Source organism: Gobio gobio (genome assembly GCF_949357685.1).
Source record: "Gobio gobio genome assembly, chromosome: 5".
In the NCBI taxonomy this organism is placed as follows: domain Eukaryota; kingdom Metazoa; phylum Chordata; class Actinopteri; order Cypriniformes; family Gobionidae; genus Gobio; species Gobio gobio.
This window is the reverse complement of record NC_137101.1, coordinates 63,840,179-63,858,355: the sequence shown is the minus strand read 5'-3', so window position 1 is coordinate 63,858,355 and position 18,177 is coordinate 63,840,179. Positions and strand designations below refer to the sequence as shown.

The following is an 18,177-nucleotide window of genomic DNA, read 5'->3' as shown; positions in this document are numbered from 1 at the left end:
AAAAAATTGTTAAATAAAGTTGTTTCCTAACTGGCTGTCTACCGACGACACATTGGCGTAACATTTTTCATGTTAATCATATCAATTTTGATCAGAACAATGCACTGTGGCTTTAATTCAGCTGACCTGATTAACAAATTTCACCATGAAGTGTCCTGTGTGTTTCACAATCACCATATGACATCCAGCGCTGTGAAAAAATAAAATAAAATATACGAAAACACAACACTGCCAGAAGTTTTTGCAAAAACTTCAAAGGCATGTTTAAATTATTAGAACTAGAAGCATATCTTAACTTTTAAATGTTACATTTATCATGTGAATTACTTATATACAACATATGAATGTGTGTATGAGACAGAGGGGAACACGGTCTTGCAGCAGATATATGCTGCCCATCATAAATCAAAGCACGAGACAGACCGGGGTCGGAGGAGAGCACCGGAAAATGTGACAGAATGGACTATATTTGCCTGTATTTGCAATCCACGAGCCGTGGTTCAGCTGCGCGAGACAAACACTGCCAGTGTGTGTATGCGCAAAGGGCTAGCGCGGCGCGGCTCCCACTCGCCGCACTGCATCTGCCCTGCTATACGATGCTAGCACATCCTCCAACTCCGGGCAGCCTTCCTTATCTCTCCCACTTTCATTTCTACATGTGACGTGACCTGCAGCACTCCACTTTTACTTTACTGTATGTCCACACACACCTCTTATTTCGCACGAAAAGGACACTCACTGTCTGAGGTAACATACGGGCACGAGGATACATTGCGCATGCGCGAACCGTGCGACGCACACACTCCGAACCGAGACAAGCGAACCGAACGGTTCGGTTTTTTTCCATGTACCGTGCCACCCCTAGTAATGATGTATAACACTTGCCTAAATTATAAAAATTGACCAAGTTTTTTGAGTCTCTTTGGCACTGATAAGAAAAAAAGTCGATCACGAGGGTGCGACTCGAGGGGGTTAAGATGGACTGGATACATGGGGATATTTGTGTGTGCGTGCTTCTAACTTTTGCCATGTATAGAAATTTACAGGAGGGCTGATGACCTTGTTTGAAAATGACTATAAGAGCTGCACATTTTTTTATGACTGGCAGGCAATGCTCTGCAGACATTCAGGATGGCTGTACGACTGTTGACTCTTCTTTTGCAGAAGAATAGACAATTTTATTAAATTATTAAGATTTGTCTCTTATTCAGAGTTGATTCGAAAATTGCAGCAACAATGAACAGAGTTTCGCGCTTTACTCTGAAACATGCAGCTCGTCAGTTAAACAACTGATAATCGCACAAAGCCATATCACATTCCTATAACCATGCATTGTTAGAATTCATTAAAGCGTTACTGGCCAACTGGCAAGTACTCGCTAGGGATGGGAATTTTTCGATAGGTCTCAAAAACGAGTACTCGAGTACTCGGGGGCGGGGCATGTGCAGAACTTCAGCGTGCTAGATTTTACAGGCTATAGTTTGAAACGGAACATTTTGAATGCGCTCTTCCCTTATCAACCCTGATACACGGACAACGAAAGCACACAGAAACATAATTTTATTAAAATCGTGTTCTCATTATAATGCTATGACAGATTGACTCTGGACATCTTGCACTTAATTTTATTATTCATGATCGAAGTGTTTACAGACATCACTGTGCGTTTTCAAACTCATAACGAAAAACTTTAAATAAACTAGGTCTACTGTTAAAAAATACGAGAACAGTATAGCACTGCTGCATTACTAATATTTTCATGGTGAGCACGCTGTTGGTGTTAGAGCTCCGTCGATTTGATTCGTAATCCTTGATTTTCTCCTTAACACTCGCTTACAAACGAATATTTTCTACTATTTACAGCGTGTGAATATATCTCCGATACGATTCTCTATAAAAAACAATCGGATTGCTTTGATATCACTACTTATATCCGAACTTCCGCTACTAGCCGTAGCCCGCTAGCATTGCACGCGTGGTAACTTATTTACACCGGTAGCCGTAGCCCGCTAGCATTGCACGCGTGGTAACTTATTTACACCGGTAGCCGTAGCCCGATTGCATTGCACGCGTGGTAACTTATTTACACCGGTAGCCGTAGCCCGCTAGCATTGCACGCGTGGTAACTTATTTACACCGGTAGCCGTAGCCCGATTGCATTGCACGCGTGGTAAACTTATTTACACCGGTAGCCGTAGCCCGCTAGCATTGCACGCGTGGTAAACTTATTTACACCGGTAGCCGTAGCCCGCTAACATTGCATGCGTGGTAAACTTATTTACACCGGTAGCCGTAGCCCGCTAGCATTGCATGCGTGGTAAACTTATTTACACCCGTCACTGTACCGACAATTCGTCATCGTAGCACATCTGCTACAATGGCGAATAACTCGGATGTGTGTCTAATGTTACCTTTGAGTGCAGGCGAGGACACGTTCGAGCTGCATTCGGTGCTGTTGGAGTTGGAATCGGTGGAGAAGAAGATTAGCGACCTTCTAGACAGACAAGCCGTGCTGAGAGAGCGACGATCAGCGCTTGAAACATCACGCGCCGATGCACACAAGTCAGTGGTTAATAACCTGTTGACTCCGAGCTCGTCTACTCCGTGTGTTTCTTTGCACAGGACGCGATCATCCCTGGTTTCGTTCACTCCGGCACTGACACAGCACCGGGGACCGTGGGTTTTTCCACAGCGGAAGACGCGAGCCAGGACCAGAGCTAGGACCTCTCCGCCCCTCCCGGTCTTCGAGATCTCCACCCAGAACCGCTTCTCCCCTCTTCGCGAGACGGAACGCGACGCTGTGGTCATCGGTACTTCCATCGTCCGGCATGTCCACGCTACCTCAGGTAAAGGCAAGGTAATCACTCACTGCTTTCCTGGTGCTCGTGTTCTCGATGTCGCTGCGCAGGTTCCCGAGATCCTGAGCGGTGACGAGCGCATCGGAGCTGTCGTGTTGCACGCGGGAACGAACGACACCAGGCTGCGGCAGACGGAGGTTCTGAAGAGGGACTACAGGAGCCTGATCGAGACGGTGCGCAGAACATCGCCTGAAGCAACGATCATCGTGTCTGGACCCCTTCCCACGTACCGACTAGGACATGAAAAGTTCAGTAGATTATTTGCTCTAAATGAATGGTTAATGTCATGGTGTAACGAACAGAAGCTGCTCTTTGTAAATAATTGGAATCTTTTCTGGGAGCGACCTAGGCTCTTCCGTCCTGATGGCCTTCACCCCAGCAGAATCGGAGCGGCTCTTCTGTCGGACAACATCTCCAAGGCGTTACACACCACCATATGACTAGTAAGTCAAAGTCCAGATCACAGTCTTTCCTGTTCTAACTTAATTGACATAAGTACCAATGTAGAACATTATATAGAAACTGTGTCTATTCCTCGTTTAGTGAGGTCAAACATTAAATCTACTGTAAGATCCAGGAAAAATCTAATTGTGATTAAACCAGAAAAGCTAAATATTAGTGAACAAAAACAATTTCCAAAACTAGGTCTTCTAAACATTAGATTGCTCACACCTAAGGCGGTTATTGTAAATGAAATGGTCACAGATAATAGTTTCGATGTACTTTGCCTTACTGAAACCTGGCTTAAGCCAAATGATTATTTCGGTCTAAATGAGTCTACTCTGCCAGGATACTGTTATAAGCATGAGCCCCGTCTGATTGGTCGTGGCGGCGGTGTTGCAACAATCTATAGAGATATTCTTAATGTTACTCAGAAAACAGGTCACAGGTTTAATTCGTTTGAAGTACTAGTGCTAAATGTTACGCTCTTAGGTATAAGAAAGAAATCCGTATTATCTCTAGCCCTGGCTACTGTGTATAGACCTCCAGGGCCCTATGCTGATTTCTTAAAAGAGTTTGCAGACTTTTTCTCAGATCTGTTGGTCAACGTTGATAAAGCATTAATTGTTGGAGATTTTAACATACACGTAGATAACACAAATGATGCATTAGGGGCTGCGTTTACAGATCTATTAAACTCCTTTGGGATCAAGCAAAACGTCACTGGTCCCACTCATCGTCTTAATCACACACTAGATTTAATTATATCACATGGAACCAACCCAACCGAAATAGATATTATACCGCAAAGTGATGATGTCACTGACCATTACATGGTAACTTGCATACTGCGTACTGCTGAACTCTGTCATGTTGCGCCACGTTATTGACCAGGCAGAACAATCCTCCCAACCACTATAGATAGATTCTCAAATAGCTTACCTGATCTGTCTCAGCTGCTCAGTGAACCCAAACAAACAGATGAACTAGAGGAAATGACTAGCAGTATGAGCAACATTTTATCTAGCACATTAGAAATTGTTGCACCAATTAGATTAAAAAAGGTTAGAGAGAAAACTAAAGCACCATGGTACAACAGTGCTACACATGTTATCAAGAGAGAAACTTGTAACTTAGAGCGTAAATGGAAACAAACTAATTTAGAGGTCTTTAGAATCGCGTGGAGAGATAGTATGTCACGTTATAAAAAGGCCCTAAAAGCAGCCAGGGCTGAGCATCTCCGCAAACTAATAGAAAATAATCAAAATAACCCAAGGTTTTTATTTAACACCGTGGCTAGACTAACAAATAAACAAGCATCGCCTGAGCAAAATATTCCGTTACAGTTTAGTAGTAATGATTTTATGAATTTCTTCACTGAGAAAATAGAAAACATCAGAAATAAAATTGTAAATGTACAATCTTTAATGATGTCTTATGATTCAACCGCTACTATCGCCCCTCAAGAACTACTACACCGCTTTACAACTATAGGACAGGAAGAGCTAAATAAACTTATCATTGCATCTAAACCAACAACATGTTTATTAGATCCAATACCCACTAAACTACTCAAAGAGTTGTTACCTGTAATGGAAGAACCTCTTCTCAATATTATTAACTCGTCTTTATCTTTAGGTCATGTTCCAAGAATATTCAAGCTGGCAGTCATAAAACCTCTCATTAAGAAGCCACAATTAGATCATAATAACCTAGCAAATTACAGACCAATTTTATGTCTAAAATACTAGAAAAAGTTGTGTTCGCTCAATTGTGCTCTTTCTTGCAAGAAATTTATATCTATGAAAAATTTCAATCAGGATTCAGGCCGCATCATAGCACAGAAACTGCACTCGTTAAAATCACAAATGATTTACTTCTAGCTTCTGACCAAGGCTGTATCTCAATACTAGTTCTACTCGATCTTAGTGCTGCGTTCGATACTATAGATCATAAAATACTCATAGATCGACTTCAAAATTATACTGGTGTTCAGGGACAGGCATTAAACTGGTTTAGATCGTACTTATCAGACCGCTACCATTTTGTCTGTCTAAATGGGGAAAAATCCAGGATGATGTCAGTAGACTATGGGGTGCCGCAAGGATCCGTATTAGGCCCTCTGCTATTCTCAATATATATGCTGCCACTTGGTAATATTATAAGAAAACATGGAATTAATTTCCACTGTTATGCTGATGACACTCAATTATATATTTCATCCCGCCCGGATGATAACGCTAAATTATCTAAACTGACAGCGTGTGTTGAAGATATTAAATACTGGATGACGTGTAATTTTCTGCTATTAAATTCAGATAAAACGGAGGTATTACTTATTCGTCCAAAAAACTGCCCACAAAACCTCGCACAATACAACTTTACCTTGGAAGGATGTCCTGTCACTTTATCCACTACAGTAAAAGACCTGGGTGTTATATTAGACCGCAACCTGACATTCGAAAATCATATTTCATATGTTACAAGAACGGCATTTTTCCACCTTAGAAACATTGCTAAGCTACATAACATGCTATCTATTCCGGATGCAGAAAAGTTAGTTCATGCATTCATGACCTCGAGATTAGATTACTGTAATGCTTTATTAGCTGGTTGTCCTGCTTCCTCAATAAACAAACTACAGTTAGTCCAAAACGCAGCTGCTAGAGTTCTTACTAGGTCAAGAAAATATGATCATATAACACCAATTTTATCATCTCTACACTGATTACCTATTAAGTTCCGTATCAATTACAAAGTATTGCTACTGACCTATAAAGCCCTAAATGGTTTAGCTCCAGTGTATCTAACGGATCTTCTATTGCCCTACAATCCATCGCGCTCTTTAAGGTCACTAAACTCTAGGCTTCTGGTCATTCCTAGGATATCTAAGTCCACTAAAGGAGGGAGGGCTTTTTCACATTTGGCTCCTAAACTCTGGAATAGTCTTCCTGATATTGTTCGAGGCTCAGACTCGCTGTCCCAGTTTAAAACTAGATTAAAGACGCATCTCTTTAGCCAAGCATTCACATTATAATTACCCTTTATACTACAGTTAAATCGGATCAAAAGCATTAATATAATATTCTGAACAGCAGCTACGCTAATTATTTCCCCTCTGCTTTTCTGTTGTTATCTCGGGACACTAGTCCCGAGGTAAATAGTTCGCCAGTTCCAGTTTGTATCCAGCCGCTCATGGAGACTTCGGATGCCCCAACACCTGTGATGAGACGACTCCACGCCTGTGAAGAGACGACTCAACGCCAGTGTTGTTATGGCCTAAATTAATACACGATTGATTAACTTTTTCGAACATTATTCTTTAACATTGTCTTTCTAACATTTTTACTGTTCATCTATGAAATGCACTTTCTGAAAAATAGCCTATCTAAAAAAAATATTTACATTTACATTTATGTAATATGACCGTCTCTAAACCATAATGTCAAGCATTGCATTTGAGCTGAAACTGAAGAGAATGAACAACAGCCGGTATAATGGCCGCGCTTTGCTAGCTTATTAAGCTCAACCAAACGCATTTTATATTAGATGAATCAGATATAGACAACATAAAAGTAATCTTACAACGTGCATCTGCAGAAAAGGATGCGAATGCACACATGAACTTCATGCGCTTGCCTGAGTGTTCTCGCTAGTTCCTCTGTGGATTTCCTTTAACAGCTGATAGACGGGGAACTAAGCACAGAGAATTTACAGCATTCTATTTCCATTGTGTTCTCATTATAATGCTATGTAGGCTATGACAGATTGGCGCTGCACATCTTGCACTAACCATTTAATGATCACAGTGATTCCAGACATCACTGCAGTGCACGCCTCAGTTTCACTTTATTTCGCCACGTTCTGGAGGTGTGCTGTATAACGCTAACCAATCAGACCTCAGGTACCGCGCAAAATGACGCAATAACCAATAAAAAAGAGACAAATAGTTTTTTTTAAAGTCAGGGCGATACTCGTTCTCATAATCGATGGTCGCTGTCACGTTAGAGTACTCGATTACTCGACCACTGTTGCTCATCCCTTATACTCGCCCATGCCGTGTTCATTTTGGAATCTGTCTGAGATGCTAAGGGTGTCCCGAACACAGCCACTAGATGACAATGCTGGCTTGTGCAGTGCTGTCGGGAGCAATCCATGCATGAAATAAATGTGTTTGAAAAAGCAGCAATTTTCAGGCCATTGTTCTATTTGAGTCTTCATACAATCCACTGTTGGTTTTGTGTCTTGTTCTGGCATTCCATTGAGAGCAGATAATTTAGCGAAAATACTTAATGGTTATTTATTGTGATAGCACTTTGATAATATATGAAAAACTATTTACCTCAGTATCTGCAGCTGACAGTTTGGGCTCTTCAGTCCATCAGAAAGAAGCTTCACTCCAGCATCCTGCAGGTCATTGTTACTCAGGTCTAGCTCTCTCAGAACACCGTTTGAGGATTGTAGAGCTGAAGACAAACTCTCACTGGACAGAGCAGTGAGATTACAGAATGGTAGCCTGTGTAAAGAACAAAACAAACAGCGCTATTAATGTATTTATCAAGTAGGGTTTATAACCTACACTCACACATACACTCACCTAAAGGATTATTGGGAACACCTGTTCAATTTCTCATTAATGCAATTATCTAATCAACCAATCACATGGCAGTTGCTTCAATGCATTTAGGGGTGTGGTCCTGGTCAAGACAATCTCCTGAACTCCAAACTGAATGTCAGAATGGGAAAGAAATGTGATTTAAGCAATTTTGAGCGTGGCATGGTTGTTGGTGCCAGACGTGCTGGTCTGAGTATTTCACAATCTGCTCAGTTACTGGGATTTTCACTCACCACCATTTCTAAGGTTTACAAAGAATGGTGTGAAAATATGTATGTGAAATATGACTGAAATACGAGTTTGTTATACGAGTTTGTTATTACTGAACGAGCCTTTTGCACTTAAGTAAGTTACCCTATTCAGGCAGAGATTGGTATTGATTTGAAGCCATTCACGGGCGTTTAAGTATAATTATCAGAGCCTGCCGAGCTCCCACCTGAACTCACTCTAGCAGTGTATAGTATCTATTTACAGAGCGTTCCATAGCTGGCGCGGAAGCGTTCAGCCTGCGTTTTCAGCCTCTGCGTGTGGCTCTGAGCTATCTCCATCTCTTGTCCTCTTTCACCTTCCTTTTCTTTCTAACCATGTGTGTACAGTCCATTCCCGTTATCTCTCAACCACGCCCCACTATTACACGCAGGCCTACACAACACCGTAACCTTGCTAATCTACGTCCTGTTCCTTCCTCTGCTAATGCTCCTCCCTCTTTTTCTGTGGGCCTATGGAATTGTCAGTCAGCGGTCAATAAAGCTGACTTCATTCCAGCCTTTGCCACTCAATCCGCTCTCAAAATCTTGGCCTTGACTGAGACCTGGGTCCGCCCAGAAGACTCAGCAACACCCGCTGCTCTATCTAATAACTTCTCTTTCTCCCACACCCCACGCCAGACTGGGAGGGGTGGTTACGCAAGCTCACCAAAATTGGACAGTTGAAGACTGCAAAAATGTTGCCTGGTCTGATGAGTCTGGATTTCTGTTGAGACATTCAGATGGTAGAGTCAGAATTTGGCGTAAACAGAATGAGAACATGGATCCATCATGCCTTGTTACCACTGTGCAGGCTGGTGGAGGCGGTGTAATGGTGTGGGGGATGTTTTCTTGGCACACTTTAGGCCCCTTAGTGCCAATTGGGCATGGTTTAAATGCCACGGCCTACCTGAGCATTGTTTCTGACCATGTCCATCCCTTTATGCCCACCATGTGCCCATCCTCTGATGGCTACTTCCAGCAGGATAATGCCCCATGTCACAAAGCTCCAATCATTTCAAATTGGTTTCTTGAACATGACAATGAGTTCACTGTACTAAAATGGCCCCCACAGTCACCAGATCTCAACCCAATAGAGCATCTTTGGGATGTGGTGGAACAGGAGCTTCGTGCCCTGGATGTGCATCCCACAAATCTCCATCAACTGCAAGATGCTATCCTATCAATATGGGCCAACATTTCTAAAGAATGCTTTCAGCACCTTGTTGAATCAATGCCACATAGAATTAAGGCAGTACTGAAGGCGAAAGGGGGTCAAACACAGTATTAATATGGTGTTCCTAATAATCCTTTAGGTGAGTGTATTATAACAGGTCCAAGCCTGTTTCATGTAATTTTCTTCCACACCTCTCGGTGTGCTATAGTGCATACATCATAGTATAAATTGTGGTGTTGGAGAAGTACAGCAATGGAGATGGAAGCATGCTTGTTACCTATGCTATGCTCCTAAAACTCTTAATACTTCTCAACTCTTGCAGAGATGAGTTTGTGAAGCAGCATTTACTGAAAACTGAGCCGCTCTTATGCCGGTTTCACACTGCACGTGCAAGCAGTGCGGTGGCAGCGCAGAAGCTGTGCATAATGGGCAGGGCTCGCCCATTGTGCTTTCACACTGGCAGCATTTGTCACGCGCAGCTAAACCGTGGCATGTGTATTGTAAATACAGACAAATATTGTCCATTCTGTCCCCTTTTCCCGTGTTGTCCTCCGACCCCTGTCTGTCTCGTGCTTTGATTTATGATGGGCAGCATGAAGGCCTATCTGCTGCAAAGAGAAATTTGTTTTACACTCAAGAGAGCCACATTGGACACTAGCACAGATAACAATAACTAACAATAAAGTAAAAACCACACCAAACTCCTACAACATTATAGACATAGAAGATACAGAAAACAAAACATAAACAACACAACAACGCAGCAATGGTGGTAAACATGCAATGATCATTCCAGTAGCTAAAATTAATCAATAAATAATTAAATAACTAATCAATAGTGCACATTATATAATGTCTATGTGCCTGTGTCTGATCTGTTCAATAACTGAATGCTCCTCTGCACAAATGATGTAATGGCTTGTTTGGTTTTTGTCAATGGCATTCTAAATCTATGTCCAGAGGGGAGGGGGGGGGGGGGGGGACAAAGTGGGTGGGATGGATCATCCAGTATCCTCAGAGCCAAATTGAGGGTATACTGATCTGTGAGGTTGGAGATGCTTTTAACATCCGATCCAGTAATTTTCCTGCCCATTTTAGTCACCCTGTCCAGCAAGCTCCTCCACAGTCTCAATAACTGTCCCATGAATAGTAAAAGGTTGCAGGAGGGGGCCTTTTCCTAAAATCGATCACCATTTCTTTTGTTTTTGAAATGTTTACAATTAGTGAGTTTTGATTGCACCATTTGTGGAAGTGGTCAACCTCAGTCCTGTAATCCTGTTCATTATCTATTAAAAAACCAACTAGGGTAACGTCGTCTGCAAACTTAATCAATGAACAGTTGGAATGGTGACTGAAACGATCATTTGTATATAAAATAAATAACAATGGTGATAAAACACATTCTTGCAGCACTCCTGTGTTTGTCATGATGGTTCTTGACTGACTGTGACCTGCTGTTGTCTGCCTGTTAAAAAGTCCTGAATCCACTTTACAAGAGTGAGATTTACACCCATATTTGTCAGCTTCTCTATCAACAAGTGTGACTATGGTATTGAAAGCTGAAGAGTAGTCTGCAAACAGGATGCATACATGAGAGGCAGGTGTTTCAAGGTGTTTGTAAATTCCATTCAGGAGGGTTGTGACAGCATCTTCCACACACCTTTTTCCACACCTAGCAACAGAAGTGAGTGCCACTGGTCTTAAATCATTCAGTCTGACTGGTTTGGGTGTCTTAGGAAGTGGTGTAATTATTCCCGCTGTTTTCCATATCTTTGGGACTTTGTCAAGTGATTTCTGAAACAGTCCTCTGAACACTGGGTTCAGTTGTTCTTTGCAAGTCTTTAGGATGGTGCCTTCCAGCCTGTCAGGGCCGGCAGCTTTCCGTGTCCTTATATTGTCACTAAATGCCTCAATTAGTGACAATATTTAATAGTTATTTATTGTGATAGCACTTTGTTAATTATTATATGAACAGCAATTCACCTCAGTATCTGCAGCTGACAGTTTGGGCTCTTCAGTCCATCAGAAAGAAGCTTCACTCCAGAATCTTGCAGGTCATTGTTACGCAGGTCCAGCTCTCTCAGGACACAGTTTGAGGATTGTAGAGCTGAAGACAAACTCTCACAGGACAGAGCAGTGAGATTACAGAATGGTAGCCTGTGTAAAGAACAAAACAAACAGCAATAATGTGTTTATACATTATTTTTTAATGTACATTTATGAAATGCACTTTCTGTAAAGCTGCTTTGAAACAATGTGTATTGTGAAAAGCGCTATACAAATAAATTAGAATTGAATTGAATTGAATTATCAAGTAGGGTTTATAACCTGGAGCACATATTATAACAAGTTCACAGTGTTACATGTAATTTTCTTCCACACTGCGCAAATGTGCTATAATGCACACATCATAGTATAAATAGTGGTGTTAGAGAAGTGCAATAATGAAGATGGAAGCATGCTTATGCTGTGATGCTAAACCTCTTAATACTTTTATGCTCAATTAAAAGTAAGGAATTGTTTTATCTTTTGCATATTCAAGAAATACATTGTTTTGCAAAGTTTATCGTTTGAAGTTTGTTGTTTATTGTTTCTCATATATTAAACAGGGACTTTAACATTTATTGATTGTTGATTGTTATCTTGTGTGGGATATGGCAAGCCAACACACTGAGACAGTGGATGAGTACGAGCCCATTTAAGAAATAAAGTTCAACGCATTCCTAATATTGGAATCCAAAGGAAGATTATGCAGCGACTTTGTTCTTCCACAACCAGGCACTGCACAATATTTTGCAATCTTCAATGGCATTTTTATTGCTTGGTAGCTTGATCTGTTTAGTAGTTCTATGTTATTTAGCTATTACATGTCATGCGCAAATCGGTGGACGGGGCTACAGAATTAGGCGTTGGCCTTCTTCTGTTTAGGCGGCGTTTCACTGCACTCTGATGTCACTGGGAAACACATTCGCAGATTTCTTGTTTGACGAGCCAGCTGTCAATAAAAAGCTTTATTTGACTAACAAGGAAGTTTTCAGCTCCGAAACTTACAGGGTATTCTTATATTACGATGACCTTTTATATATCAAAAGCTCAAGGAAAAGTTGATTTCTCAGTTCATGACCCCTTTAATGACATCGCAATCTTAATCCATAGTGTATAATATGGAGTTGGCCCACCCTTTGCAACTATAACAGCTTCAACTCTTCTGGGAAGGCTTTCCACAAGGTTTAGGAGTGTGTTTATGGGAATTTTTGACCATTCTTCTAGAAGCGCATTTGTGAGATCAGGCACTGATGTTGGATGAGAAGGCCTGGCTTGCAGTCTCCATTCTAATTCATCCCAAAGGTGTTCTATTGAGTTGAGGTAAGGACTGTGTGCAGGCCAGTCAAGTTCCTCCAAACCAAACTCGCTCATTCATGTCTTTATGGAGTGACGCTTTGTAAACTGGTGCGCAGTCATGCTGGGAGCATGAAATTGTCTAAAATGTCTTGGTGAAGCATTAAGAGTTCCTTTCACTGAAACTAAGGGGCCAAGCCCAACCCTTTAGCCCAAGACTGGTTTCCCACTGAAGCTAAGCAGGGCTAAGCCTGGTCAGTACCTGGATGAGAGACCTCCTGGGAAAACTAGGTTGCTGCTGGTAGAGGTGTTAGTGAGGCCAGCAGGGGGCGCTCACCCTGTGGTCTGTGTGGGTCCTAACACCCCAGTATAGTGATGGGGACACTATACTGTAACAAGCACCGTCCTTCAGATGAGACGTTAAACAGAGGTCCTGAATCTCTGTGGTGATTAAAAATCCCAGGATGTCCTTTGATAAAGATTAGGGGTGTAACCCCAGCATCCTGGCCAAATTCGCCCACTGGCCCCTGTCCATCATGGCAATCATCCCCATATATATATATACGATTGGCTTCATCACTCTGTCTCCGCTTCACCAATCAGCTGGTGTGTGGTGGGCGTTCTGGTGCAATATGGCTGCCATCACATCATCCAGGTGGTGCTGCATATTGGTGGTGGATGAGGAGATTCCCCCTTTCTATGTAAAGCGCTTTGAGTGCCTAGAAAAGCGCTATATGAATGTAACAAATTATTAATTATTATTCAGTTATGAAGTGTTTTCTGTGTGTTGACAAATCTTTCACAATGTTCTAACAGACGGGATTTGCACACAACGCGTCTGCTTCCTTTGAACCAAATCATTTTAACGCGCTTTGAGTGCCTAGAAAAGCGCTATATGAATGTAACAAATTATTAATTATTATTCAGTTATGAAGTGTTTTCTGTGTGTTGACAAATCTTTCACAATGTTCTAACAGACGGGATTTGCACACAACGCGTCTGCTTCCTTTGAACCAAATCATTTTAACGCGCTTTGAGTGCCTAGAAAAGCGCTATGTGAATGTAACAAATTATTAATTATTATTCAGTTATGAAGTGTTTTCTGTGTGTTGACAAATCTTTCACAATGTTCTAACAGACGGGATTTGCACACAACGCGTCTGCTTCCTTTGAACCAAATCATTTTAACAACTGGTTAAAACAACTGTAGTAAACAACACATTCCAGGGCCCAGTTTATGGCCGGGCCACTCTCTGTCCATAACAGTGGACAAAGGTTTTCTATATTTTGATTGGATCTTCGTAGACTGACACAAACAAACTGTCAAACGCCATCCGATAAAGATGCTAGGACAACAGCCAGACACCTCTAAGAGGGCAATAAGAAGAACTCTTGTACCAAGCCCAGGAAGGACAAAACATCTCATTGGTCCACATGCAGTTTCTGCCCTTCACCCAAATCCCTAGTGTCCTGGTCTATGACTGCCATAAAAATTCAACAGGACCTCAGCAGTAGTGGGTGAAAGAAAGGCCACAATGATCCATCTAAATCCATTCATAACTACGTTTGGAAACCTTAAGACTGATGTAAACTACATACATCCATTTCATACTTATTCAGAGAAATAAGTATTCTCAGTGACAGCTAATTGTAATGCAACATCTTACACAGAATCAGCTGTTAATGAACAAATGAATGAACAGTTCAATCTTTTCCCATCATGTTTGGTTTCTATTTGTTTAGAATAGTGCCTATTGCTAATAAGGGTATTCTGATGGTGGTTTGGAAAGTGAGAAATGCATTAGTAAACTTTAAAGACACTTTAAAGACTTCTAACTGTGTACAGCATGCAAATGAGTTCCACAGGAGAAAGGAGGGTGGGCCACACGGTGTGCCCCCTCTGATGCCAGCAGCCAATCGCAACACTGGAATGGAGAAGCGCCAAATTGCAATCTCCTCCTATTCGGAAAAGGATAAAGGTACCCTTTCAACAGACACACCTTGTTCTGAGTTTCACCTTGAGAGAGACAAACAGTTCACCAAGTTCTGAGTCTCCCCAGCAAGGATGAGACTGTAACAGTTAACCAAGCTCTGAGTCTGTTCGGCGAGGATGAGACTGTGACAGAGCAACCAAGTTCTGAATCGGAACGGAAGAGTGGTTTTTTTTATCCGCGACTATGCCATCTCACAATAACCCAGTTGCCCTGCTGCACGGGCTCTACAGCCGGAACTGAACATTGTACAGAGTTCACCACTGACAGAGAAGGCTATGTTAAACATATGACAGGCAGTGCAAGTGACAATAACAGGAGAAGATGACATGGCTCAACCATGTTTATTGATTGATCTAACTTACCACAGTTGTTTGATGGGAAAAAAAAGACGACATGCAGTGATGGCAGACTGACAGGCTAGCTAAATGCTAGCACGTTGTGTGAACAATAACGATTTTGATTAAAGCTAGCTAAGTCAGATTAATGTGATCGATAATATAAGATTTATTTTGATGATTCAATTATATTGAGCAATATAAACAGCAAGGAAAGAGAGACTAGAGATTAAAACAGGGCTTAAACGGAGCAATGACAATGAAATGTGCATGAAAATTTAATATTTTACTTTATTATTTATTGATCACATATCTAATATCCTGTGTGACATGAAGGTCTCTGAATACAGTTCATGATGGATCTAGTGGCCATGTGTAAACCTTAACAAAAGCACAGTAGGCGGGGTCAGAATATGGAGGTGCGCTGAAAGCAGTGGCGGACTAGCAATCTGGAGAATTGGCAGTTCTACCAGGAAGACTCGGGAGACCAGATAAAGTATGATAACACCACAAGTTTATTAGCAGACCAGCAAGTATTAAATTAGAGGTTCTTTGGCGTAGGCCCCGTCCGTAGCGCTCGTCACGAGGGTAACGGACTCTGCATTTCCTGCCTGAAGATGAAGGCAGGGGCGCAGCCGCCCCCGGGAGGTATAGACAGGGACCGACCTGGTGGTGGTGGGGAGGATGGAGGTAATGCTGGCGTCAGCATCTGTGAACTCAGACATGTGTTAATTACCGATCTTTTATACTCTGAGAATTATGACTTGATTGGATAGGTCTGAATATGATAAGTGACGTAACATTGAATCTTCCTGCCAGAACTTGCGCATAAGCTTCATTTCTACCAGGAAGACTCGGGAGACCAGATAAAGTATGATAACACCACAAGTTTATTAGCAGACCAGCAAGTATTAAATTAGAGGTTCTTTGGCGTAGGCCACGTCCGTAGCGCTCGTCACGAGGGTAATGGACTCTGCATTTCCTACCTGAAGATGAAGGCAGGGGCGCAGCCACCCCCAAAGAATTGGTAGAGGAAATTAGTTCCTCCAGGACGGGACCTACACACCCACAAAAATTGTGAAAGAATTGTATACTCGCCCGTCGTAAATGCTGCGATTCCTTGAACTGCCGCAGATGGGCCTTGATCAGCCAGGTAGAGACGAAAGCCTTGAACGGCCGCAGACAGGCCTTGATCAGCCAGGTAGAGACGAAAGCCTTGAACGGCCGCAGACGGGCCTTGATCAGCCAGGTAGAGACAAAAGCCTTGAACGGCCGCAGACGGGCCTTGATCAGTCAGGTAGAGACAAGCCTTGAACGGCCGCAGACGGGCCTTGATCAGTCAGGTAGAGACAAGCCTTGAACGGCCGCAGACGGGCCTTGATCAGCCAGGTAGAGACAAAAGCCTTGAACGGCCGCAGACGGGCCTTGATCAGCCAGGTAGAGACGAAAGCCTTGAACGGCCGCAGACGGGCCTTGATCAGCCAGGTAGAGACGAAATCCTTGAACGGCCGCAGACGGGTCTTGATCAGCCAGGTAGAGACAAAAGCCTTGAACGGCCGCAGACGGGCCTTGATCAGCCAGGTAGAGATGAAAGCCTTGAACGGCCGCAGATGGGCCTTGATCAGCCAGGTAGAGATGAAAGCCTTGAACGGCCGCAGATGGGCCTTGATCAGCCAGGTAGAGATGAAAGCCTTGAACGGCCGCAGACGGGCCTTGATCAGCCAGGTAGAGACAAAAGCCTTGAACGGCTGCAGATGGGCCTTGATCAGCCAGGTAGAGATGAAAGCCTTGAACGGCCACAAAACAGAGCCTTGATCGGCCGCATGGAAATGAAGGCCACGTTAGGCCGCATGTAGATGAAGGCCACCTGAAGACGAAGGCCACGTTAGGCCACCTGGAGACGAAGGCCCCGTTAGGCCACCTGGAGACGAAGGCCACGTTAGGCCAGCTGGAGACGAAGGCCACGTTAGGCCAGCTGGAGACGAAGGCCACGTTAGGCCAGCTGGAGATGAAGGCCACGTTAGGCCAGCTGGAGACGAAGGCCACGTTAGGCCAGCTGGAGACGAAGGCCACGTTAGGCCACCTGGAGACGAAGGCCACGTTAGGCCACCTGGAGACGAAGGCTACCTGGAGACAAAGGCCACGTTAGGCAATTGACGAAGAATAAGAGCTATAGAGACTGACGAACGGGATGAGTAATAATCTGAGAATGTGACGCTGTGACACCACCACCAGTATTTGCATAAGAATTACTTAGAATATGGACATTGAACATGCAATAGATATGGATATTGACATAGGTGTTAACCAATAAACAGAGGGAATTGTTATGCTACTGCAAAAGCCGCGTAGGCTGTATGGACTGCCACGTTGGCCATGTATTCAATGCCTCAATAGGCCATGGTACGGAGAGCTGCGTAGGCTGTATGAACTGCCACATTAGGTCGTATATACTGCCACAAGAGGCCGGGGTACAAAAAGCTGCGTAGGCTGTATGTTCTGCCACGTTGGCAATACATTCACTGCCTCAATAGGCCGGGGTACGAAAAGCCGCGTAGGCTGTATGTTCTGCCACATTAGGTCGTATATACTGCCTCAATAGGCCGGGGTACGAAAAGCTGCGTAGGCTGTATTTTCTGCCACGTTGGCCATACATTCACTGCCTCAATAGGCCGGGGTATGAAAAGCCGCGTAGGCTGTATGTTCTGCCACGTTGGCCATATATTCACTGCCTCAATAGGCCGGGGTACGAAAAGCCGCGTAGGCTGTATGTTCTGCCGCGTTGGCCATATATTCACTGCCTCAATAGGCCATGGTACAGAGAGCTGCGTAGGCTGTATGACTGCCACGTTAGCCGTGTATACTGCCTCAATAGGCCGGGGTACGAAAAGCCACGTAGGCTGAATGACTGCCACGTTAGGTCGTATATACTGCCACGAGAGGCCGGGGTACGAAAAGCTGCGTAGGCTGTATGGACTGCCACGTTAGGCCGTGTATACTGCCTCGATAGGCCGGGGTGCGAAAAAAAAACCCACATAGGCTGTATGACTGCCAGGTTAGGCCGTGTATATAGCCTTGATAGGAGAGGGTACAAGAAAGACGCGGCGACTGAGAATGATAAGCCGGTGTGCAGAGAAGGCTGCGATAGCCCATAGTGAGGAGAAGACAGCATG

The 18,177-nt window shown here is 43.3% G+C and overlaps 1 protein-coding gene across 1 annotated transcript in view; it reads right to left on the bottom strand.

The window, feature by feature from the left end:
* LOC307126356 (uncharacterized protein) overlaps positions 1 to 18,177 on the bottom strand; it is a gene marked incomplete at its 5' end in the record, with an annotated part of 92,522 nt that overhangs the window by 11,804 nt on the left and 62,541 nt on the right. Inside the window, 2 exons of the mRNA XM_079816822.1 lie at positions 7,642 to 7,815; positions 11,320 to 11,493. Of these exons, the coding sequence (XP_079672948.1) occupies positions 7,642 to 7,815; positions 11,320 to 11,493 (348 nt within the window). The remainder of the gene's footprint in view (positions 1 to 7,641; positions 7,816 to 11,319; positions 11,494 to 18,177) is intronic.